The following is a 25,193-nucleotide window of genomic DNA, read 5'->3' as shown; positions in this document are numbered from 1 at the left end:
GATGTCAGTGCTGGAATTGAATCAGGATGTACAGCTAAAAATGCTATCGTTGATTTACAAGTCTGTACATCATCTTCCCATCATAGCAATTACCCACAACATCTCCATTTCCATTTGTTATAAAATAAATAGATTCACCAGAACAATTGCCCTGATACAAAAATCGAAACTTGTGTTCCCACATAAATTATTTATAATGGCAGAGCCTTATTCAAGTGGTTTGAATTTGTTAAAGATGTATTCATTGAATCCAGTAAATAAAATTAGAAACTGGGTAGTTTCAGTTGGAGTCATAGTAGTTACGCCAAACAGTGAGGGATAAAAATGTGGGCTTTTGATTTGTGATGTGAATGGTTTTGATTAAACGTTTATTCCATCAAATGGGCTTTCACTCTTCCCCGGTCTTTTTGAAATCATAGAATAAAATCTGTTTATTTTTCCTTGGGCCTTTGGGAAACAGTTCTGCCCAACAGGAAGTAAACAGATATTTTGAAAGAAAATCTGTGTTTTCATCTTTTTTTTTTTTTCTGTTTAGATTTTTAAGACAGCTCTATGTGACATTAAAAGAAGCCAAGATAATTACTGCTGCTTATTAAACAAAATAGACATCAAGATAACATAAGAATAATCTTGCATGCTGTGTAATCACTGCAGTGAGGCTTCAGGACTGAATAGGAGAAGGCAGTTCACCTGTTGGAGACAAATCAGTCTTATTTTTGTTCTTCATTCACCATCTAAGTCCAACATGCTACACTGGATGATGAACTGGACAGCTGAGAGGAAAATTAAAGTGTTGTAATATTTGTTGTGCTGCTGGGGACACAGTGCATTTCATCCATGCTTTTTTTCCATATAGGAAGAGGTCTTGCTGCATTGAGCACATGTCTTTGAGGCAAAAGAATATGCGTGACCAAAGATGAGCAAGAGAGTGAATATAGTCAAATGGGTTTTCTCTGCTTTGGTGATAAAAAGACGCTGAAGGCAACTTCACAATCAATTAAAGGCTGGACATTTTCCCATTTTATCTATAAAAACACAAGGTATCATTCCTGCTCTTCTGGCCCTTTGACTGGTTTACCTACACTCTAATGGAACACTTGGCAACACAACACATACTTAAACCACAGACACTCACAACTGCTCTCATTTTGCTATGTTTTTATGACATATATTTTACAAAATTTAGATACAATTCAGATCTGTGTGTCTCTGAGCTGTGACTTACTGTGTTGTGCAGCACAGGTGAAATACACAATCCCATACTGAAATACAGTAGGTTATGTATTTCTCCCCACAGTCTGTAGGTACTTTTGATTGTAGCCATCCACAAATTTATGATGAAGATGATGAAGCTAAAACAAAGATGTCAATGCTAGGGCATGGCATTAGCCCATTTGGGGGAAAAAAAACATATAGAACTTATGTTGAGTGAGTGTTTCTTTTACCTCTTTTACTTTGGCAGTGTAAAATATTCCTGGTAACACCAGTGTGTGCAGAAGAATATGGCACTGATATAACATTATCAGACCAGGACCAGGAAAGCCTCCATTATCCATCTGTTAACTTTGCCACCTTGCTCCTACAGTACAGCTTAATTAAAAGTATGTTTTGTAATGGATCCCAATTTACACTTGATTTCTGGGTCTCCCAATCGCCATTTTCTGTTTATAGGTTTTTTCTCTGTGAAGAGTTAGTAATCATATGTTTACAATTATTTTTAAATCTGTCATTCACTATACCTTCATGTATATCCACAACACATTGGATTTAAATTGTGTTCCTTTCATTTATTAGCACATGCTCTGCACAGAAGGTAATTATTGGGTTTATTCTACATGTCTATTAAAACATACTGTTTTCTTGGTAAAGGTCAACTGACATACTGCCACACAAAGCACATAGACATGATCCCTTTTCCAAATATTTAATGAAGTGTATCAACAAGTCAATATTATTACACAAGATCAGCATGTGCTTTCCATCTGCAGTCTGTGATTTCATAAATAGGCTGCACATTTCCAAAGTGCTCCATAATTAGTGTGGGTTCCATAATTAAATAAGTGAAACAGAATTGGGTTCTAGTGAAATAAGGAGGAAAGTTTCTGTGCACAGGTCTACTTGATACAATATTTTCAAGTTGCAATCAGTAAAACATGGCTCTTAAAGTAACATTTATATGGCAGCCATAGGAAAATAGAACATGTTCTCCACAAACCTCCATGTTTTTGAATTCTATATAGGGATTTGACTTTCAATATTTAAACCTGCCACTTGTTAGGTAAGTGATTAGTACTTAGTACTTTAAAAAGAAGCCCTGAGGCTGCATATCATTACACTTTGGCGATGAATTCCCACCTCCACTGACTGAACTAAGCATGCCTATTCAAGGATTTACCATGTAATTCATTCCTTTACAAACTGACAAGCAACAAGAAAGACAAAGCACGATGCATGTACCAGTGTATTGTTATGAAATGTTACTGAATGCAATGCTGTGGTGAGCTGACATTTGCGACGTTGCATCAACAACAAACACTACCTAGTATACAATATTTAACGTCCACATCAGTATTGGAGTTTTTTCATAATATAAAGCTTACTCCAACTTTGAAATGATGCACTAATTCACACTTGAATTATATTATAGAAATGAAACCAAGTGCTAAGCACACAATTGGTAGTTCAGGCAGCATGAGAGTTTGAAACTTTTACAGTAAAAACACAGAGCCTGGCAGCCTGTTAGGAAAGCTTAAAACCCCAGCAGCCATTTAGTTTACAGAGAACTGACTGGAGGCAGAATGATTGTCTCTTGGACATTTCAAGCCCAGATTATCCTACCCACAGAGTTGTGGAGTGTGAAATTACCAAGTAGCGTAGTGTGACCTACATGGCGAGACCTGTATCCATGGCAACTTGGTTGTCTACTATGCAAGCAGTCGCGGATGGGCAGCGACAATTGTTGCCTTTTCAGAACATCCTTTAAACCAGCCATGATGCTACTGCCTGTCCATTAGGAAGCTGTGAGTAAATCATGGTGGGGAGTGTTTTTGAATGGAATAAGAAAAGCTGGTGAACATTTCCACCTGCTGATATTTGGTTACTCCTACTAACAATACATCACACTCTTTCCATTCCAACACTACAGTGGGGCACAGTACAAAGCTTTTATGGACGTAGAATTTCCATGGCTCACGTGTCCAGTCAGTAAGTGGTACACACTTATATGTGCCTATGTCACAAGCTTGTGGTTTGCATTTGTACTTATATTTAGGCAGTAACTAGAAAGATTTCGGCATCAACTAGATTTTGTGTCGGACCATTGTAGTAAATATGGAGCTGAGCCTGAAGCTAAAGCTCTCTATCATCTCCAGATGAAGCTAGATAGCCAGATATTCCCTGGTGGAGACCAAAACAGAGGTCATCAAACATTTACCGTGTGCAAATTTTGCAGAAAAAGAGTACCCATAAATTGCATGTGACCATGACCAAAAAAAACACTAGGTAGAAATACAGCTCCCTACCAAGTGAGGTCATTTGGACAGCTGATTAGGAGGATGAAAACCGTGGGCAGACCCAGAACACACTGGAGGAATTATATTCATATTGTGTCTGGCCGGGGAACGATTTGGGATCTCCTAGATGGACCTGGAGGACATAACTGAGAAAAAGGGCACCATAGCATCTCTCCATAGGTGCAAATCTGCGGTCACCTTGACCCATATATGAATATGTGTCTAAAAGTGATGGATGGAAGGATGTACCTTTGCCTTTACTCACGCTAAAGTACTGGATGTTTTTTTACTGCTTCTATTAAGCACCTGTCTTGGTGACTGTGGGAGTAAAATTTCCATACAACATGTATATATGATTGACAGATTGACAGCCAATTGTGGACCACAAAATGTTGTGTTGGGTATTGAAGACAGACATGAGCATAAGCATCTAAGCTAATTACCTGAAGATACAACAAAGTGCTTTTATTTTAAAAAGGGGTCACAAGAAAGTTTTTTTTTTAAAAAAGGGTCTGTAATTTTGCAAAACAGCTGCGCCGTGTAGCTTTCAGTAAATGTTACTCAAACAGGAAGTGCATTTGTTCGGGATTATTTTCTGTTGTAAACACTAGAGAGTACTTACAGCAGCAGGACAGTGTATGTGAGATAGAGACAAATGAAGGAATGAAGGAACTGTGCGTGAATTAATGTTAAAAGTATTTCATAGTTTTTGAAAAGCAATAGTGGTTTTGTTCTTTTCATGCTCTCTTAATCTTTCCTTTTCTTTCTTTGTTCAGGTAAGCCTACATGCCGCTGTCCTGTTGGTTTCTCAGGGCCTTTCTGTGAGAGGAGGATTTGTGACAACTACTGTTTAAATGGGGGAACATGCGACGTCACTCAGGGGAACCAGCCAGTGTGCCGCTGTATGGCAGAATACACTGGGGACCGTTGTCTTTACCGTGAGTCCTGCACCCATTACTTGGTGGCAGCAAATACAACAAATGATTATTATCATGCGCTTGGCCTTTATATGATTGACATTAGCCTTTCAAGTCTACTAGCAAGAACAATTGCAACAAAGCATTGATTTGAATTCACTTATGCTGCATAAAATCTATAGAACTAAGCATTTCAAAGTTCACACACAGAGTGTGGAACAAAAACAACCCCCTAAAGTATTTTCTTTCCACAAACACCACATTTGCTTCTATTTGCAGATAAACAGAATCAAAGTACCACAATCAAACAACCTTTGGGTGTTTCTGTGCTGAGGTGATAATGTATTTTCTTTTGCAGTGCTTTGTCATAATTGTTTGTGGGAAAACAATTTCAACTGCACATCATTAGTATTTTCCTACCATTGCTTGCCCAAGGGGTGAAAAGTTTTCATCTGTGGCTAAGATGTCATTTGATGTGGATAATTAAGTCCCATTAAAACCCAGCTTAAACTATGTTACCAGCTTCTCATTACACACTACCCTCTCTCTCTCTCTCTCTCTCTCTCTCTCTTTCTTTATCTCTCTGAATGCGGAACAGACATCTGTCATCACTACTGTGTGAACTCCAAGGCCTGCACGCTATCCAGTAGCGGCTATGTGGAGTGTGTGTGTCCTGCCAGGTTTGAGGGAAACAAGTGCGAGGTGGACAAGTGTCTTCGATGCCACGGAGCTCCCTGCCTCATTAATGAGGAAACAGGAGATGTGGTTTGCAAGTGAGTGCTTGGTATCTGCTCACTACTCTTGTCCCTCATTCCATTTGCTGTAAAGCTAAAGCTTTATAGTCCTCTTCATTTATGGAAAAGCATTAGGTCTACAGTGTATTCTCCAGTCTCAGTTGCTGTATCTGCAGGCTGTTGGCTGAATTAATTGATTTGATTAAATCTGAAAAATGAATTGAGCCACACACCCTACAGCAATTTAGGTTCTGGTAATATCAGTGAATTAGAAGCCAGGTGAACTCTCCGTCTTTATATGAATTATGCATGTGTTTGACAAAACCACCACTGAGTCTTTTTTTTTTGCTTGTTGTAAAAGAATAGTTTTCTGCTCGTCGCTAGCATCCATTATTTCTCCATCCTCCAGTTGCACAAATGGCAGAATAGCACCGAGCTGTCAACTGTGTGACGGATATTGCTACAATGGAGGCACCTGTCACCTGGACCCCGACACCAACCTGCCTTTCTGTCAGTAAGTCACTGCTTAATGGGTGAAGGAAAGTGGGGGAAAGAAACTGAATGTTCTCCACGATTATTCACACTCTCACTGTCTCCATTCAAATGCTGGCTCTGTGCCCCAGAAAGCCTGGCCTTAGATCACCAAGGGGAACTATTTCCCTGCTTGGAGAACAGTACAAGATGTATGTCTTCCTCTGGAAAGAAATCGCTAAGTTGAGGGAAGGTTTGATGTCACTTTGTGGATGCCATGGCACAGCAGGGGGCTGAGTACCAGTACACCATCTTATGCTGTGTGACACCTCACTGTGGCTTAAGGTTTTTAGGCAGATAAAAATGGTTTCAAAACCCCTTCAAAGCTTGCCATTCTGAACATATCACACTGTTCCTCCTTGCACTTAAGAGCTGATGTCAGGCCTCTCTGACTCTCTTCAGTAGTAGGTTTTAGAAGTTTGCTCTCTAAAAAAAAAAAGAAGCTGAGGTATGTGTCAGTGGTAGAACATGTCATAAAATTCAACGGCAAAAACTTGTGACAGACAAAAGCTCGGCTGGCAGACACGAGGAAGTCATTGTGAAAGACTACTCGAAGCGCTGCCTGTAGATTAATACCTCCTCAGCTTTAATCACATGCAGTGCTGTGTTAACAATATTTCCAAGGAGGAAATTGGAAATCCATTTCAAAAGCCAACTCTCTATTCTTTTAACTGCCCACTGTCCACTGTAGTTCAATTGAAATTTGTGGCCATCACTCACAAATTCCAAGGGATAGAATCAATTTCTATGCAAATGATCCCATCTTATTCGATGAGTTTAACAGATCCAGATAATGTGGTTTATTATTTGCTGCAAGGAATAGAGATTATGTGAGATGATGGATATGTCTGTGTCAAGAAATCATAATATTTGACCTTAATACTCTGAGTAAATGTATATTTCATCAAGCCTTCCCAAAGCGGAAACCTTGCAGGGCAGAGCTGCTTTAATTGTAATGATAATTCTTCAACACTAAAAAATGTTGAGGATGCATGTGTGCTGTCTTTACATGCATCAGTATGCGGTAAAGACGACTATGGTAAACATCCAAGCCCTCATCATCATTCACTGAGAATTATTTAAATATTCTTCTTGTAAAGCATTTCAGCAATAGCACTTTTTCTCAGTTACTTCAGCAACTGTTTTGGCCAGTTAAATCAGTACACTTACATCAATCAGTGGTAAACCACAACAGTATTTTATCTAAAGTATTACTTACCTCTGATGCTGCAACTGAGAAGCTGGCTATGGAGCAGAAGTATGTGTTGTTCCCGGATGAAAAGATGTTCTCGATGCGGCACAATGTTTGTCACTTTGACTTGTCATTCTATTCGTGAATAACATTCTCTGCAGACCAACTATTTCTAAAGGATGTCTTTGCAGGATTGGCAAAGAGTATCCAATGGACCTCAGTTTGATCAGGTCCCATATTCTTCTCTAATTAAATAAAATTGTTTTCTTGTTAGTTCGAGCTTAGAGTTTGGTTTAGTTAGTTATCCAGGTGAAAAGGATTTTGTTTAATTCCCTACTGTATGGATTATTTTGCTGCAAAGTCGATATATAGCAGTAAGTTTTGGGTTCCTCTTCAACATTTTTTGACAATCCTCCACTTTGAAATATCGTAAACCTTTTCTACACTGATGTGTTGCCACAGGGTTGAATCCATTCAACAAATCACAACAATTTTCAGTATTGGCCGTCAAATTGCAAAACAATTATAGAAAGGCGAAGTCATGGCCAGTGAAGTTAATACAGGGAAGAAACTATAACTTTTATAAAAAATGACGAGCGCTGCAGCTTGGTGATGGCTGAGTGGAGCCACGGGATCAAGGTCCTGTCCATACACCTGCCCAATCCAATCGCGAGCACACCACAGTCAATCACAGCTGTCAATCGTGACGTTTCAACCCATGTTATAGCATCAAATACCTAATTAAAACCATACTTATCAGAAAAATTAACACTTGAACAAACGTCAGCCTCATAAGAACTACCTAAAAAGACAGAAACCGTTGGCTCATGTCCCATCCGCTAACATGGAGGGGCGGGGTTTATGATCTATACTGCAGCCAGCCACCAGGTGATGAGATGTTTTGGCTTCACTTTTGGGGAGCTGTCAAGTCGTCCATCTTTATATACAGTCTTTGTTGGGTACATACGTCATCGCAACATTTTCAAAATTTTTGGCCTAAAACTCTTGAACTTGAAAAACTTCTATAATGTTTGGTTGGTCTAGGGCTTATGGGAAATGGTGTTCGTTAAAGGCCACTAAAAACAGAAATATTAAATAAATTAAAACTGTCACGGCTGGTGGTGCAGGGCAGCAAGGAACACGAGGAATAAGACCCAATTGCAGACACTGAGGCAGAGTAGATGCAATGCAGGGGATTTATTTAGCAAATCCAGGGGGACAAAGACTTACAGGATAGTGAGCAGGCAGTGTCAAAACCAGTCCAAACAGGCAAACAGATCAGGCAAGTATCAGAGTCCAAAGAACAGTCCAAAAGTCAAAAAATCCAAAGACAAAGGGAAAGCAGGGAAACAGGGAGCAAAGACAGGTAACACACAGCAACAACATACAACAAACCGGCACTGGAGAGTGGGAAACACACAGACTAAATACAGAAGCCAGGTGGAGATAAAGAGGGACAGGTGAAGACAATCACACAGGCGGGAAAACACACAAAGACAGGAAGTGAAGTAGACCAAAATGAAAGGAGAGTAACTTAACATAAATGAACTAAACACACAGGAAGCACTGTGACATAAACATTATTAGTTTTTCAAAAAAACCTACCGTCCTTATCTAGACATATAAAGCAAGTCACAACACATTGAGAAAGACTCTGTCTCAAGGCTGGGTTTTTAGTTATTAGTATCGTTTCACTTGTCAATGAGATTTTGAATTCTTACTTCAGTGACAGAACCTGGAGCTTACGGTTACACTTCAGCTCTCTCTATGAACACAAATTGTATTCATTTTTTCAAATGCTTCTGATAGTGTTTATGGAATACTTTATGTACAATGCAGTAAAAGATTCAAAAGAATCAATTATGATTGATTTTGTGTTTTTCTGTGTTTGTGGTAGAATGTGATATTCTACAATGCACATTTGTATTTTTAAAACACCTTATATGTTTTGATATTTTGGAAATGTTTTGCCATTCCTAGCTATTTGGAATTAAGCAAAAATAATGTTTTGATTTTATTATATTTGGTTTTGTTTTTTTGGATTATCAATTGACCACAAATCTTTGTTATTAATCTTCCTATTACAATCACATACCTTAGTTCTCAAGAAAATGCACATCTCAGAGGTGAGACCTCTGTAACAGACTCTTCTCTTGCAGGTATTCCTCTCACTCATGCAGTGAAATTGATTTGTGTTCATATTATTTATTTTGCTAATTTGCTGGACACAACATTGACTTACACCATTTTATGACTGAAGCTGCTGAAAGGGATTAGTGTGTCAGTCTCCATTCGTCAAGCAGCCAACAGTTCAACAATATACATTCTCTGGGCCCTTTTATCACTCCCAACACAATGTTTTGCAGTTGCACGTCAGGGTTCAAGAACCAACGTTGTGATGAGCTGGCCAACCCCTGCGATTACTTCTGTCAGAATGAGGGGATGTGCACATTAACAGCTCATAACAAACCACGCTGCAAGTAGGTCCTTCTCACCTCTCCAGCTGTATTCAGAGCCCACTCACCCCCTTTGTCCACACCCCCACCCCAACTCCATCTGGCTCCATTTCAGCCTCAGTCCAGACTATGGGATGTTTGTCACAGTGCCGCCTTGTAGCAACTTATCATGTAATAAGTGATGGATAAAGTAATGACTTGTCAAAAAGTAATTCAGCACAAGTTGAAAATAGTAAACTGAAAGATAGCGAGATGTACCGGGAAAGGGAAATTACTTATTACCTAAAGATGACTTTAATTAATTAACTGGCGTTTAGTATCAGAACTTTAATTAGTACTATTAGTATTGTTATTGTTGTTTTAGGTGACCTTTATTTAACCTGTATGTCTCTGAGATGTGTTATCTCTTTTACAAGACAAATTTAGCCAAAATGACACGTAAAATTAATGCAGTAGCCTAATGTACATTGCAGAAATGGTTAGCCATTTTTAGAAATTTGTTTACTTGCGCTCATGCTGAGAGTTAGGTGAGAAAATGACTCACTCACATTTCTGTATAGTAAATATGAAGCTACTGCCACAAGCCAGTTAGCTTAGACTAGAAGGAGGGAGAAACAGCTGGCTTGTAGTTGACTACAATACTCCAAGGCCAAGACATAGATCAACATCCTTATCTAAGAGCTCAATTGTTATTATTTTTATTACTATTTTGTGCAGGCATTAGATGATGTGGCACTTATTCCATTATCAGTTGCTGCATGACTCTGTACCTTTTCTGCCCCTCACTGCCACCCATCCACCCATCTCATGCAGTCGTCACCCAGTACACAAGAATCGGGGGGGAAACTAAAACATGACACCGTCTGTGTGATGTGGGCATCAGTCTGTGCATTTGCAACCTGTGCATGAAGGGAAGTTGATTATGTTCATTACTGACCAGTCATCGCGTGTGCGTATAACTTACGAGACTGAACATCTCATCTGTAATTGGTGTTTATCTTCAGTGCCTGCGACACAGGTTAGGAGAATTTCATCATTCCTTAAGGACTTAGTCTTTTCATGGTTTATGCTTCCCAAAGGAGATCAAACTCCCCGTTACCCCCAATTTCCCATTAAAATTCATGTCCTTGCGACATTTCGTTCCACGAGGGCGTGATTCATCTCCCGTTTGTATGGGGCTGCATTCTTATTTTTGATAGCCTGATGTTCTGATTCTTAGAGTGCATGTAATTTAGAGTAATTTCATTGTCATCATCCACCAGATCACTCATGCTTTACAAACCCATCTGCGTCAGTCGTGTGAAATTAGATATCACCTACTCTAACAAGGGTCATACGTCATGCCCATCGGATTCCATTGGAACACAAATGAGATGAAGACTTGTTGTCCCGCTGTCATCCTTTGATTTTTTTCTACACTGAATATTCAACATTTGAATTCACACACACACTGTTTATAGAGACAACATATATATATATATACATATATATTTGTATGTGTTGGATCAAAGCACTTCATAGCAAGACTGAATCGTAAAGTGTTGTATATGTAAGCCAGTGTCACTTCATAATGTAGCTCATTTCGTAAAGGTGTTTTCACAGCAGTTTTTCTGCTAGGAAAAGTATTCTAATGGTAGTTTATTTTTACTCTCTTTTGACCTCCTTCAGATGTTCAGCCAATTGGGCAGGAACACAGTGTGAGAGACCCGCCCCTAAAAGCAGCAGATCAGACAATACCAGCGGGGGTGAGTATTGGGAATTTCAAGAATTATAACACCCTTCACTTTCCTGTATGAATAAATGTATATATAATTTCTACAGTGTTCACATTTCAGTTGAATAATTACCCCAAATGATCACATTTTTAAACATCCACACATTTTTACAGGCAAGTTTATGCTTACTCCAACCCATGCCACACAGTTGGACTTGGTCCTGGTTGGCACCGTCACTAAAGAATTACTGAACAACATGCAACCTAGCCAGTTTGCAGTGTTTGAACAGAAAACTCTTCACTCAGCAGGTTTACCTCATTTGAATGAGAGGAGCTGCTGTTGAAGGCCCATCAGAGTTCAGCAATGTGACTTCAAGGTCATTTCAAGTTATACATTGAAATCTCTTAAGTAAAAGAATATATGTCATTCTGATTCTGAGCTCTTCGTACCAGGTTGCCTTTGGGACGTCTTCTAGTCCTCATTTTCTAGCCAAGATTTTTGCAGGTGGTCAAAATTATGACCTTTATAGAATCAATGCATTTACATAAATATTACTGTATAGCGCATATATACTGGACAGCTGCTCTGTAAATGGAGTGAAGTGTGCAGGCAACCAAGCCCAGGGAAGAAAAAATAAAAACTGTTTACGAAAGCCACGGTCAGACCTGGTTTCCTACAATGTGTCACTATCTGAACCATCTCAGCTCCTTTCAGTCGTTACTCATCTCTCCACACCATCTCTCCTCTGTCTGTCTCTCAGGGAGCATAGCTATCATTGTGCCTCTGGTCCTGCTGGTAATCTTGATTGTGACGGTGGTAGCAGGTGTTTATATCTGCAGACGGAGACAAAGGTAAGTAAATAAATAAATAAATAATATATAAATAAGAAAGACAGGCTTCTGAGCAGCAACAGATGAGGAGAGATCCAACACCACACTGCTTTGAAGATGAACGGATATCTTTGCTTTATAAATGAAAGGTGTGTTTATTTCAACATGTTCAGCAGGACACCTAACCTCTGCACTGAGCCTCTGATTATATTTCTATATTACTTCCCAGCAAAGTTATCTATTCCAAGTGTGCTAAGTAGTGAGATGTGATTTGTTGTGTGGAGCCTTGCGAAGCTGAACAGCGTGTTGACCTGCATGTTGTGTATCATGTTAATGATGTCTGGCTACACACACCTCAGGGGAAAACGTGTCCAGAGGCAGCCCATGACAAACGGAGGGATAAATGTGGAGATTGGGAACCCGTCATACAACATGTATGAAGTGGACCATGACAACCACGCTGATGCAGGCAGCCTGCTGCGACCCAACTTCACGCTGGACCCTCAGAAGGTTGGCTTACTGACCTCAGTATTAAACTAATCACAATGCCAACAGCAAGCTAAAGCTTTACATCTGTCTTTGATTGTTTTATGCAGTGCAACATTACATCAGATTATTGCTGCCACCAAGACAATCAAAAACATACGCACTGTTTCTCATTTGTTTTAACAAGATCTTTTTCACTATGTTTTGTCAGTAATATGAAAAATAGCTTATTATAATGTGAAATGGATCTAAAACGAGAGACTTTTAAGAAACTGAACCTTTTTTTTTTTTTATGGCGGCAGCAATATTCTGCCCGACAACATTTTATTTTATATTTAAAATGTATTTAACCAGAAAAAAAGATCTACTTTACAGGAGTGTCCTGGCCAAGACAGGCAGCAGCACGTTGAATAAGGCTTCAGACATATAACATGTCACAGTTACACACAATAAGATTTCAGATTATAGCATGAGTATACAAAATAAGACTCGCACAATATAATCAATGTAGTAAAGAGGCCTAAACAAATATTACAGTTTATTGAGTTGGAGTTAGATATACACTTTTTAGTCAATTGTTTTCGGAATAAAAATCAGTGAAACACATTACTTGGATCTATATGTAGCTATTGTGTGAATCTGTCAGTATGCTCAAAACTCACTATGTATTCCACTATTTCCAGAAATGTTAATTTAATTTAGCAGTATATGCATTTTAAGTGCTGTATGTTATTTTTTTAGGAACCTGTTTTGACTCATATTTGAGTTGCCATATCAATTCATATCCTACAACACGTCCTTATTAAATAGTGCTTAAATAGCGCTTGAAGGGAGAGGAGCAGATTTGATGGCAGTCCTTCTCACGCCTGCTAATTATTAGACTTGTTGCAGGAGCGTCACTGCTGCACCAGCATCCCGTGTCATCTATGAACCTGCACAATCGTCTGTGCTGCAACTAATTAAATTTGCGTCCAAGAATGCAAGTACAGGCATGGGTACAAGAAATGTTGTAAACTTTGTGTAACTTGAAAGATCAAATTTTTACCAAAATTGTATTAACTATTTTCCAGATTTCTAAAAATTAAATATTTTGTGTTGTGTTCCTTGTCTTTGTTCCAGTAACAGTGTAATAATGTGTATATATATCTAACATCGGGATGAATGAAATGGAATTACATTTTGTAAAAGCTGGCTAGTGCCATGAACCAAGAGGACTTTTCATCTGGCTGGTGATTTATTCTGTTCATGGCCCTCAACTGCACACTAACGCTCAGCATATCAGATGAATAATAACACCTCCTCTGATGTTGTTATCTAGCTCACCTGCTAGAGCTTCAAGCCTAATGCTATTGCTTCTTGCCCTGCCAACTTTGACATCTGCTATTGTCAGTCCAACCTGGCTGTATTTTCAACAGAGGCACGCTGGCTTGAATCTGAACTAGCTTCTGTATTCCACTACACACTCTCGGTCCCCTACAATTCCCTACTTCTTTCATTCAGTGCAGTTTTATTTTGAGTTAAACACAAGTCATATAACCCACAACTGGACTGATTATAAAGTTTTTACGTAGATAACCAGTAGATGGCTCTGCATTATATACATTTGTCAAACGGTTTGGTGTTAGCTGTGATAGTGAATTTAATGTTGCACTGTTGTGTTGCAGGGCTGGTGTGTAAAATCCAGTGACCCTCGCACCTTGGGCATCAATTCTGTGCCCAAGGAGGTAATCCCTGGACAGGTGATTTTTTTTACAAACTTCACTTCATGTTTGCCCTCGTGTAGGCAAGCAGCGTGCATTGTTCAAGTACCTGGCAAACATTTTAAACAAGTTGATATGACTACTTGTACCAAATGTAAATCAGGCCAAAGTCAAGGTAACATCCACAGTCATCTAAAGCTGTTTCCTACATCATTTTGTGAGATCAATACTGAAATATAAAAAGTTATTATACTTGTAGACAGAAAACTGTGCTTGCATGGCTTCATGTTTAAATCGGCTTCTTCCCGCATGTTGCTGTCTGTTACTGTACTATTGCTTGCTGAGGAACAATCCACTAATATAACATGCATGAGTCTCGTCTTGTGCTTTTCTTTGTTCTGCTTCAGATAGAGTTGAAACTCTGTTTTACCCACTTCAGTGCACAAATCAACATTTTCTGATATATATTAACATTCGCTCAAATGGCTCTGTGTAATGTAAAACAGGAGGTTGCTTGTGGTGATGAACCCACAGAAAATGATCCCCCAAAGCTGTTTTAGTCTCTTTTAGCTCATTGTTCTGATTTTCTGCAAACGGACCTGTAGTGAACATAGTGAAGTTAAAGAGATTTTATTTTACAGTTGGTGAAGGCCGAAGCAGAACTAAAGGAAGAGTAGAATTGGATTCATCTGGTGTACAAAGCATGACTCCAGAGGAATGAAAATGTTGTTTCGTATCTGCTGGATTTGATTCAAGTAGACAACTGCTAACATGTTTGCCAACAACTTTGTAAGATGTTCTGTCAGATGTTGTGTTCTCAGCTTGTTCCACTGCCCCCAAGTGGCCAAAACTGTATGAATGCCGCTTTAAGACTCCCACTGTTCTAAAATAACTTATATGAATAAATATTAAATGTTTTTTCCTTTCCTTTCCTCCCTATACAGCCCATGAACTACTCCAACCCAGTGTATGCAAAGATATATATCGACGGGCAAAACTGCCGGAAGCCAGTCATCAGTATTGACGAGAGGAGAGAGCTACTCCCAAAGAAACTAGAGGGGACAATTCATGAAACCGCCGCATAGCCTAACTTTACACTTTGTACTTCTTTTTTACCACAGTGTACAATGTATAATATGAAGGAGGAAACGGGATTTTTTTCTATTTCCTATGAGGCTCTTAGGTTTTACTGGTTTAGCATCAGCATAATGTCCTTGTTGGTGTGCTGAAGAGTTTTATTTTCCATTTACTGTTTGCTTTCTAATGTTTGTCAAACATAACTTATACAGCGCTGCACTGTATACTGTATGACACTGAAGTAAAGCTGCTGATTTGCAAAAACTTTATTAACACCATAAGCCACACTTGTGCACAGTTTAAACCTTAAAATGCAGTGCTAAAATTTGTACCCATATCTGTTTCTAGTTTAAGTGGAATACGGACACTGTGTCGATTTGTGAAGGTAATGACGGCAGGTTGGCTCAATTTTTCTGAACAAATGTAAGTATTGTGGAGAAGAGTTATGAGGGTTGTTTTGAAGGCTTTTTTCTTTTTTTTTTACACGTCATGTGACGTACGGACCACAAAGCTTCGCACTGAGCAGTGAAGCTTGATATTTTTTAAGTTTCTTTTTTTTTCTCCTGTCGGATCTACCGACTGGATTTCCAGTGAAGGCCATATTATCAACATGATCTTTCCTCACACATTATGTAACGCCATAGGTCTTCTGTCTTTTCCATTTCTGCGGATATCAAGCTCCATCCACCCTGTTCCGAGAGTAATATACCACATGAACTTATCTTTTGGTGAAAGAGATTGAAGCCCACCTTGAATGTTCTCTGATCAGATTCCCAAATCCTGTACTGTACACTGAAAAGACAGATACTGAATACCATATTTTTCTAGGTCTCATATGTCAACAGATGGATTAAAGATGAAGACAAGGAAGAGATTTAACACAGCTACAAAAAAGGTTATTAAGAGTTATAATAAAACACATCTGTTCAGAAAAGGAAGATGATAAATATAAGAAATTTTATAATTTTGTATTTGATTTGTATGTTGTTTGGCTGCTTGTATTTTGAAGAAATGTATTAAATGTAAGTAATTTTTATAGAAAATGTAAATCGATATTGAATAAAGGGGGCTTATTTCCACTTTGTGTCCCTTTCTTAGGCCAGAATCACAACACCCCTATCTTCCATAAAATATTAGACCCTTAAAGCAGTTCACGTCATAGGATGTTAAGAAAACTCCAGTATAGTAGTATAGTAGCACAGTATACTGTAATAGTACGTATGCAGTCCTATCACTCTACTGAAGCAGTGATCAAACTGTCAGAGATGTTATATTTCCGTGGTTCACATGGCCACTGACCTGACAAGTCAATCAACAGTGTGGGGTCTTTAACCTGCTGCGCAGGGGAAGGTGGCTGATGGGAGATTATTGCCCTCACTGTGTGTGCAGGAAGGCCAACCCCATTCATTACCTGGTGGTGGGGACACAGCATCAGTGCCACCTGCTGAATGATAATTCAGTCTCCTTTTACTTTACTTACAATGGCTGTCTTTCCACACACTTCACCTCCTCCCTCACCATGGCAACCAGAGGAGGCAGCGGCACTCCTGCCCTTTCTCCATCTGTCTGTGCTATCGGCTTGATCTGCCAGCACACCCAGCCCACCACATTTTGATGATGGTACAAATAGATGCCAGCATTTCCAGCTTCTCTAATTGTCCTCCACAGTAAACCTTTGTAGCGACGCCTGTCAGAAATCCACAGTGAGGCATTTCCAAAACGTTAAAAGTATAAATCCATATTAATGATTTTTGGATTAGCCCATTTTCTACCAATTACAAACACCTAAAATCAAACCAACCATTTTCCAAAACATTCCTGTTGATTTTCAGATTGATGAATGGATTTTTTTTTTCATAAAGTCATTAACTTCAATTGCTAACGGCATTCCATGCCTTACTGGGATCGTCAAAAAAAAAAGAGAAAGAAATTAAATGCCACGTCAAATGAATTAAAGCCTCTTGTGTTTTGAAATTATCTTGTTGCAAAGTTCATCTCCATCTCTGTTATCATTATGGTCTATGCGGCTTCTTTGCAGTACTGTGGTTTGTCACGAGGAAAAAAGGGGCAACCAGCTGACTCTGTCATCACATGTCCAGTTTTCTCATTATAGTTGTGAAGATGGAGTCCAGGGATCTGGATGTATTTCATTCACGGAACAGCCAATGCTGGGTCACTGGCATTTGGAGCATTTCCATGGCTTGGATGGACATGAAACTCTCCTGATTTAGTCATCGGTGCAGAAGATGAGCTAGTCCATTGGAAAATATCAGATTCTTTGATGAAAAGTCTGTGTTTGTAAAGATGAAAGAAGAAAAGCCAACTAAAACTGCCCAAAAGCATTTCTATAAAAAACATCCATCCTAAAACTTTCAGCAGTTTAATTCCATTTACTTTAGCAACGAGTGTTTTGTTTGCAGCTCTGATTCACACATCCAGTTGTCTTCTTGTCTGTAACTTATCTATAAGGCTGATGGTTATCATAGTTTTTAGTGCCAACTTCCATATCATACAACACTCCCGTGTTTCTATGTAGAATATTCATGATATCATTAAAAGAAAAAAAAATATATTGGTGATTTTCTTTTGGAAAAATTCCAGGAACAAGCAGCACCTTTCACCTCTTAACTTGCATTCAGTCATCAGTGAGTGTCTTCAAACTATGAAATTAGTTCGAACTGTATACAGCTGTGCAGCGGCAAAGTAGGACTATGAAATAGTGAATGTAGTATTGCATACCTATGACCTTATTAATATAGGTACTATAGTCCCACTCATGTTTCAGTGCTTCTCTGAACCCATCCATACCAGTAACTCGTATGTTTCATCTATCAATTAACTTTTATACGTTATTGTTCTCAGTTCAGGAGAAAGCATGAAGTCTTTTATATGCCTGTGCAAAGCTGACATCCAAGATATGAGTATTTTCTGCCTAAAAGCATGACGTTCACAAAACAGTCTATAGAATCAAATCTGGAGGAAAACAGACTTGGATGATATAAAAATGATAATACACATATTGGTTGTAGTAGCATAAAAAATCTGCTTGTTCAGCACCAAACTCTGAGGTTTCAGACGTCAGTGTTTCCCACTAGCTCTATGTCAAACATACCGACCTGAATGCCTTTTCAAAGCAATCTGCACTTTCACTTCTATTGACTCAAAACCAAAGCATGACTTTGATGTTGAAATAGATCAGGGAGAGGTGTACTAAAATAATGTTCTTCCCTAAGCATAGAATTATAGAGGAGATATTGACACTAATAATTTCAATAATCACCAGCCTCACTTATTACAATTATAGATGTGATTTAATTGTAGTCCATAATTTCTGCCTTTAATGCAACTCAAGTGAAACTCACTGTTCCCTACTGGCAGTGCCGGCCCTAGCCATTTTGGTGCCCTAGGCGAGATTATGATTTTGCCCCCCCCCCCCCCCCCCCCGCGCGCGCATACACGGCAAACATTATGACATTAATAACAACAGCCGAGCGGCGCCCCCTCTGGCAGGTGGCGCCCTAGGCGATGCCCAGAGCCGGCCCTGCCTACTGGTAACTGATAAATGATAGTTAAAATCATAGATTAGATAAATTGATCAGGAAAACGATTTATTTGGCCAACAATGCATCTAATTGCCAATGTTAATGTCCAGGTCACTGTCAGCGGGAACATCCTCTCCACAAGCTGTGTAAGGTTTTTTAGTATCTAACTTCATGTCAAACCATTTTCTCTTTATGTCTGTCATAGTACAGCTCTGTCCTGATGACACGTCATTGACAGCTGTATTAATATTTTCTGATTGTTTTGGGTCCTCTAATACGATTACTGACACTATTAAATTAGTTTGCTGATTTCCAACAGCAGGACCTGAAGTTGTAAAGTTCTTGTTTATATTCTTTGGTAACATTTTTGTGAATGACACTTTCCCACAAACAGGGCAGCTTTATATGACAATTTTAGTGGCATTGATTACAGCATTGATCAAATCTAACAAACATGCATCTTCTTTTATTTGACGAAATAAACCTCAACTTCATCTCCTCGTCATCAGCAAAAGTTATTCAAATTGAAGGTGTTTGCTGATGAGTCCCATTAGATGATGTTGAAAGCTCAGAGAAAGCTTAGTACGTGAGTTTTTAGTGGAGGTTACTTTGTCCCATATAATGTTGAGAATGAACTTCAGTTCTAAAATGCTGTAGCTGAATTCAATCGCCAGTCATGTATCGTAAAATAAAATGTAGGAAACTGTATTCTATCATAAAATTTCCAATACCCAATATATTATTTTAACATCAGCTTTGTATTTTAATAGTGTCACTGTAATTATAGTAAAAAATAATTAATTGTATACTGAGACTCTTCTAAAGAGATGTACAGTACATTAAAATTCCCCCCAAGCTCTCTCCATACAAAAGTCTTCAACTAAGGAAGACCTCCAGCTCAGCAGTGAGTGAACTCGGCTGCGCTGGGGAAAGTGGGGAAGGGACTGCTGGCCCACTCACTCAGCCCCTAAAGTGCATCAAAATAAGAGAAAAACATAAATTTGAAAACTAGTCCTGAACTAAGAGATGCCTGGCACCCCCCCTTCCCTCACCTTGCCTATTGATTTATTGTCTCTTTTTCCACTTAGCAAGCATCACCATTCTCCTGCATAAACATCAGAAAAACCCAGAGGGCTCATCTCTCGGACAGAATCAATAACAGCAGGAGTCGTATTCACATTATAAACAACAGCTCCTGCATACTCATGCTACAGCCTGCACCAAGGAAAGCTGCTTATCTCTGTGTGCGATGAGAGGGAGAGAGACTGTCAGAGTAACTAGGAGAGGAAGAATAGGGTGATGGAAACTACTGCAAAACTTACCTCCAGTTAACATAGCTAATAACATTTCAACACTCTGCAAGTTATTCAAATTGAAGCTGTTTGCTGAGTCCCATTCCTAACCCTAACCCTAACCCTGACATGCTGATTTGTAGAAAAAATTTGGAAATCACAGGCAACAAATTATACCACTAACATGGTTCATGAATATGTGTTATAACCAAGCGTTTTGGAACGAGTCTGCTCCGTCCCGAAAAGACCTGTAAAATGTATTTGAAAAGCTTTACTACCCACTCCCATTAATCCAATTTCTAAAAGCTGTTTACTAAAGAATGGATCTTTTGTTCTAAAAATGTTGGTCAACAAGTCGTCGTATTTACATGCAGCGGAGACGGCCTGAAGTGGAGGATGTTTTGTGTCCTGTGCGCCCTGACTAATGACCGGATTAAGGGGGGAAATGGGGCTGAATTGTGATCCCCACGGTGAAAGCTACACTTTAAGTAAACTTGGCCAATAAATCTGTGGGAGGGTCCACTGTTTCTTTGGCAGCTTTTGTGTTTCTGCAACAGTTCTGCTCTTGGTCCTTGATCACAGCAGCCCGCTAGTATGCACACTAAAGGCTGCATGCTGATTGGGTACTGCGCTTTTTATCCCCTTAATACTTTGACACCTGTATTGACTAAAGGACACTTTTCCTGTGTTTTTTAGAGAGCAAAGGAAAAAGAGCAAAAGGAAAAGTAATTGAAAACAAACAAGAGATTATACAAGATAAGGAAGACACAAACTTTCACTCACCAACTTCATTAACATATATGAGAAATTCACTCCAGTAACCTGGATCAACTCATAAATGTCAGAGCAATAATAAAAAATCAAATTTGCATAAAAGTAGTTTTTCAATACTAGAAGGGTCATCAATTATTCTTGCATGTATAGTATATATAACCACAAAAGGACAATTGACAGTTCCTCATATCCAGAATACAAATTGATTTTTTCCAACATACAAACAAACTTGACATTCATCACAAAAACACGTATGACATATCTGTTTCATTTGTTGGGGACACGAGGACATAAAAAAAGGTGATTTGAAAGGATTCATAGAGAGAATGAACAATGCATAACACAAATACAGATACATGTACATATATCTCTGTCCTTGGTAATAGGAATAATAACAACCTACAAATACAAATACAGACCCAGTGTCAGTACCCACCTACCTACAGTACATGCCCTATAAACCTATAGCCCAATGAAGATAAGCAAACAAACAGAGTTTAATCACAGATTAGAATCAACACAGATTAATCATAATATGAATATTATAATATTTTGTCATAGTTCCCCTCCAGTAATTCAAACATGGAAAAATGTAATTTGAATTGAAAGTAATTGAATGTGTGTTTGTTTTCAAGCTTATGATGATATACATATACAAAACACACCACAATTATACATGAACTCCTGCACATACACACAGATGTAAGATGCAACATATAATGTATTCCCTACTCCACCTGAATGCACAGGTTCTTAGTGTACAGTGTCCACAGTCCACCAATAAAGCTGAAGTATCTTGGACCCAAAAAGGATGCTCTCCCATGGAATCTGAAATTGGATGCATTCAGGTGGCAATTGGCTTTTGAGTAGGTGCATTTAAGGGATGTTGGGAATATCTCAATTGGCAGTGTTTTCTTGGCATTAGGTAGAATCTTTGAATTAATTTACCTTATATGCAAAATTGGTGATTTACAACAGTTGGAGAAGTTGCTTCATTCTCTCTGCCAGTTTCCATATAGATTATAATCTTCTAAACTAAACTGTACACAGAGGTGCATTCCATTTAATTTCATTATTTAATTTTTTTTTTTACATAGACAAGAGACAAAAAAAGAAGGTACACATACTGTTAATTCAAAAATAGGTGAGATGACAATGGTTAGTACCAGAGAACACCATATGCACATTGCAGTATATTGTAGATACATTATAAAGGTGGTATCAGGTTAATTACACTAAATTATGTTTCCGAAACAGCGAAAGGTCATGTGTCATAAGTTGAGCTTGACAGTTCATTGTTCCGTGGTACAGTAAGTGGCCATGATATAAAAGTAGTAATACACACCTAAGTGTCTTAAACACAGTACTTTGCCTCTACCCTATCAGGATACCTTGCTGTACCTAGTTAGACAACAAGACAGAGATATGAAAGGTTCATGTTACCAACTTAACCCCAATAAGATCTTAACTGCAGCCATTAGCCATGGTGTGCTTTTGAAAATAGCCACAGTCTCCACCTCTCTATTTATTCTTTCCCTCCCTGTAGATCACCTCTCAGATGTACTACAGAAGGGAAGTGGAGAGAGGAGTGGGGTATGTAGCAGAGCAATTGTTCCCTACCTGGGCAATATAGTCTATGAGTGGGAAATGAAAGCGGTGGACTGGAACAGAGGAGACAATATACCTTATTTGTTCTGATACAGCCACATATGCATGGCTGGAGGGATTGTATACAGAGTGGACACATCTGACCTATAAGCCACAGACTAACTACCTCCATGGACCATTACGCGTGATGTGTGTACGAGCAGACTATAGTGTGTGCCAAGTGACGAGGGTGGTGTACTCCCCTCTGCAAACATATTTATCAAAGCAGGGAAGAAAATAATGTTAACAGCCCAAACGTAGCTCAGGGCTCGCTCTTATCTCTCCGTTCAATTCAATTCAATGCCAAATTGGTTGGCCTGTCTGAGGCCTGATCTGGAACCTTGTAAGGTGGCCTAAAGTAGGAGGGCATTCGAAGTGTCCGGCTGATCATTAACAGCAGCCTGCCTCTCTGTGCCATAGTCACAATTGGCAAGTCCGAGCTCTGCCTGGCTGCAGCAGTAATCGCGCTATTGGTTTAAATCCACTTCATGTCAGTCACACAAGGCCCTGCCAGCTTACAGGAGGCAAAAACCTGCTGTGGTAGCAGATGTTGAGGAAATGATATGTTAGCTTTTTTTTCACGGAGCCTCCATGTTATTTGAGCCCCACAGCACGGTAGGGAGTGCCAGAGCCCCTGACCCTTTCCGCTGTGAGAGGAATGAGGGGTGACGGTCAGAGGAAGATCAGTTCAATTTTGTGGCCTGGCAGCGAGGATACGAGATAATTCTGATTCCTGCCCATGACTCCTCAAATTCACAGAGCTCAATGCACGTATCTGTCTCTAGAGCTGTGGCCTTAAATGAACAGGTAAAACTCTGTATTCTTCTTCTGATCTTTTGGGATCTGTCAATGCGAATGTGAACATTTTTATTTTAAAGCCCACTGAGTTCAGATGTCTGTCTTGCTCTGGGTTGTTCACTGTGTAGTTTACTGTATGCTGCCTTTATTGCCATGACCACAAGCTTTACAGAGATTTTCCCTGAATCTAATGACTGTGTTAAAAGAAAGAAAGAAAAATGGAGCAGGGACACTCTAGCACTAGGACCCAGGCAACAAGCAGAGACTTTGTAAAGGGCCTGAAAGCTCACCAGAGGTGGGTAGAGTAGCCAAAAACTGTACTCAAGTAAAAGTAAATATAAAGAGTGTAAACGTGTTACAGTGTCCTTAAACTTTCCTTAAACATTCCACTGGAGATGTCCCAAGTCCCAGTTCCCATCACATACAGCTACAGATCAGGTGTGAGCCCCCCGCCCACACCCAGGTCTCTCCAATCACATGAAGACAATAAGACTAGAGAAGAGGCCAAATCAGTCTCTTGTCTTTCTGAACATGTCTCATATCAGAGGACTTGTTTGGGCTCAATAGGAGATAATGCTGTGACGTTTCATGTATTCAATACAGGTGTGTTCACTTCTTCACTTTTACCTGAAGACCATCTGGGGTTGAAACATTATATCAGTCATGTCCACATGAAATATTGTCTTTTTTTCATGTGCATAATCTGGTCTCTACTTTTCTGTCTCTCTTCATCAGGCTACACGATTGAGCGTGACTAGTCAAACGCACACCACTTGTACACCATCAGCTTGAGTATTTACATTACGACAGAAAGCAGGGGTAGTAGTTTTGAAGCATGATATACTGTTTGTAGATATTATTAAACTTATTAGCATTAACACAACAGACACACTTACTGCTCTCTGTCAAATCAGTGTCAGCACAGTTCTCTGATGTACTGACCTCAGACCAGCGTTAACAACTGGAGCCAGCTGTAGCTTCAGCCACTTCTGCTTTGAATTGCTTTGAGTCATGTGGAGGCGTGGCAGACCTGGGACCAGCTGACCACCTGCCTCTTATGCAGCAAGAATACATAAAATAATAGATAAATAGAAATAGTGTGATGAATGTATGTAACTGAGTAAAAGTAATGGTTTTTCTCTAGACTTCTACTCAAGTAAGAGAAAAAAGTATGTTGCATTAAAATTACCCAAACAAGTACAATTTACTCAAAATGTGACGAAAGTACACTTAACGGAGTAAATGTAACTCGTAACGTACCCTCCTCTGAAGCTCACCTGGCTCTGTCCTCCTGCATTGCAACCTACCTGAGAAACAGCAGCTGAGGCCAGCTTTTGATAAGACTTGGTGGTTTGATTTGATTTATCACGTGCAGTGAGGGACAACAACTTGGAATGATTGCTGAGGCACATCAGCCAAGAAACATGATTCCAGTCACCTGTGTGCAACTGTGTTCCAGTCCAGCAATTGTTCCAAACAACCAAAGGCTAAACTGCAAAAAAAAGGTCAACCTCTGTTTTTCCCCTTTTGTCATCCCTTTTCCCCCCCTTTTTTATTCTTGCTGCGCCAAACAGAACTCAGTAGCAGAAAGGCCATTTTGAATCCATGCCTACTTGTGTGGTTTGAGTCACCCTTGCCTGCTGTGATGCATTGATGTATAAAGATTCTTTATAGTTAGTTCTATTAAATGTGTAGAATCCTAGGTCTTACTTTCCCGACACTTTTCACGTCATGCTGTGCTCACTGCATAATCTGTATCAGACATTTAAACACTTTTGAGTTAGCCAGTAAATTGCATGTATCACACTTTCCTTATTATGTATGTACTAAATGCTGCTGTGAATAATCATCTAAAACTCATATTATTACAAATATGTATAATGCACAGTATTAAATCCACAACCCATGTGATGCCTGGCAAAAAGGGAAGGGGTCTTTTCAAAATTTCTGGTTTGTATTGTTTTCTACCATACTATTACTCTACCAGACT

The 25,193-nt window shown here is 39.2% G+C and overlaps 1 protein-coding gene across 1 annotated transcript in view; it reads left to right on the top strand.

Annotated features, from left to right (window-relative positions):
* Window positions 1–15,158, top strand: part of lrp1bb (low density lipoprotein receptor-related protein 1Bb) — a 219,538-nt gene extending 204,380 nt beyond the window's left edge. The window contains exons 84-92 of the mRNA XM_070914847.1: window positions 4,289–4,450; window positions 5,028–5,202; window positions 5,573–5,677; window positions 9,253–9,366; window positions 11,011–11,087; window positions 11,818–11,908; window positions 12,247–12,397; window positions 14,038–14,112; window positions 15,018–15,158. Of these exons, the coding sequence (XP_070770948.1) occupies window positions 4,289–4,450; window positions 5,028–5,202; window positions 5,573–5,677; window positions 9,253–9,366; window positions 11,011–11,087; window positions 11,818–11,908; window positions 12,247–12,397; window positions 14,038–14,112; window positions 15,018–15,158 (1,091 nt within the window). The remainder of the gene's footprint in view (window positions 1–4,288; window positions 4,451–5,027; window positions 5,203–5,572; window positions 5,678–9,252; window positions 9,367–11,010; window positions 11,088–11,817; window positions 11,909–12,246; window positions 12,398–14,037; window positions 14,113–15,017) is intronic.
* Window positions 15,159–25,193: the final 10,035 nt, after the last annotated feature.

This window comes from Enoplosus armatus, chromosome 11, assembly GCF_043641665.1.
Source record: "Enoplosus armatus isolate fEnoArm2 chromosome 11, fEnoArm2.hap1, whole genome shotgun sequence".
NCBI lineage: Eukaryota > Metazoa > Chordata > Actinopteri > Centrarchiformes > Enoplosidae > Enoplosus > Enoplosus armatus.
This window is presented reverse-complemented; position numbering and strand designations above follow the sequence as displayed.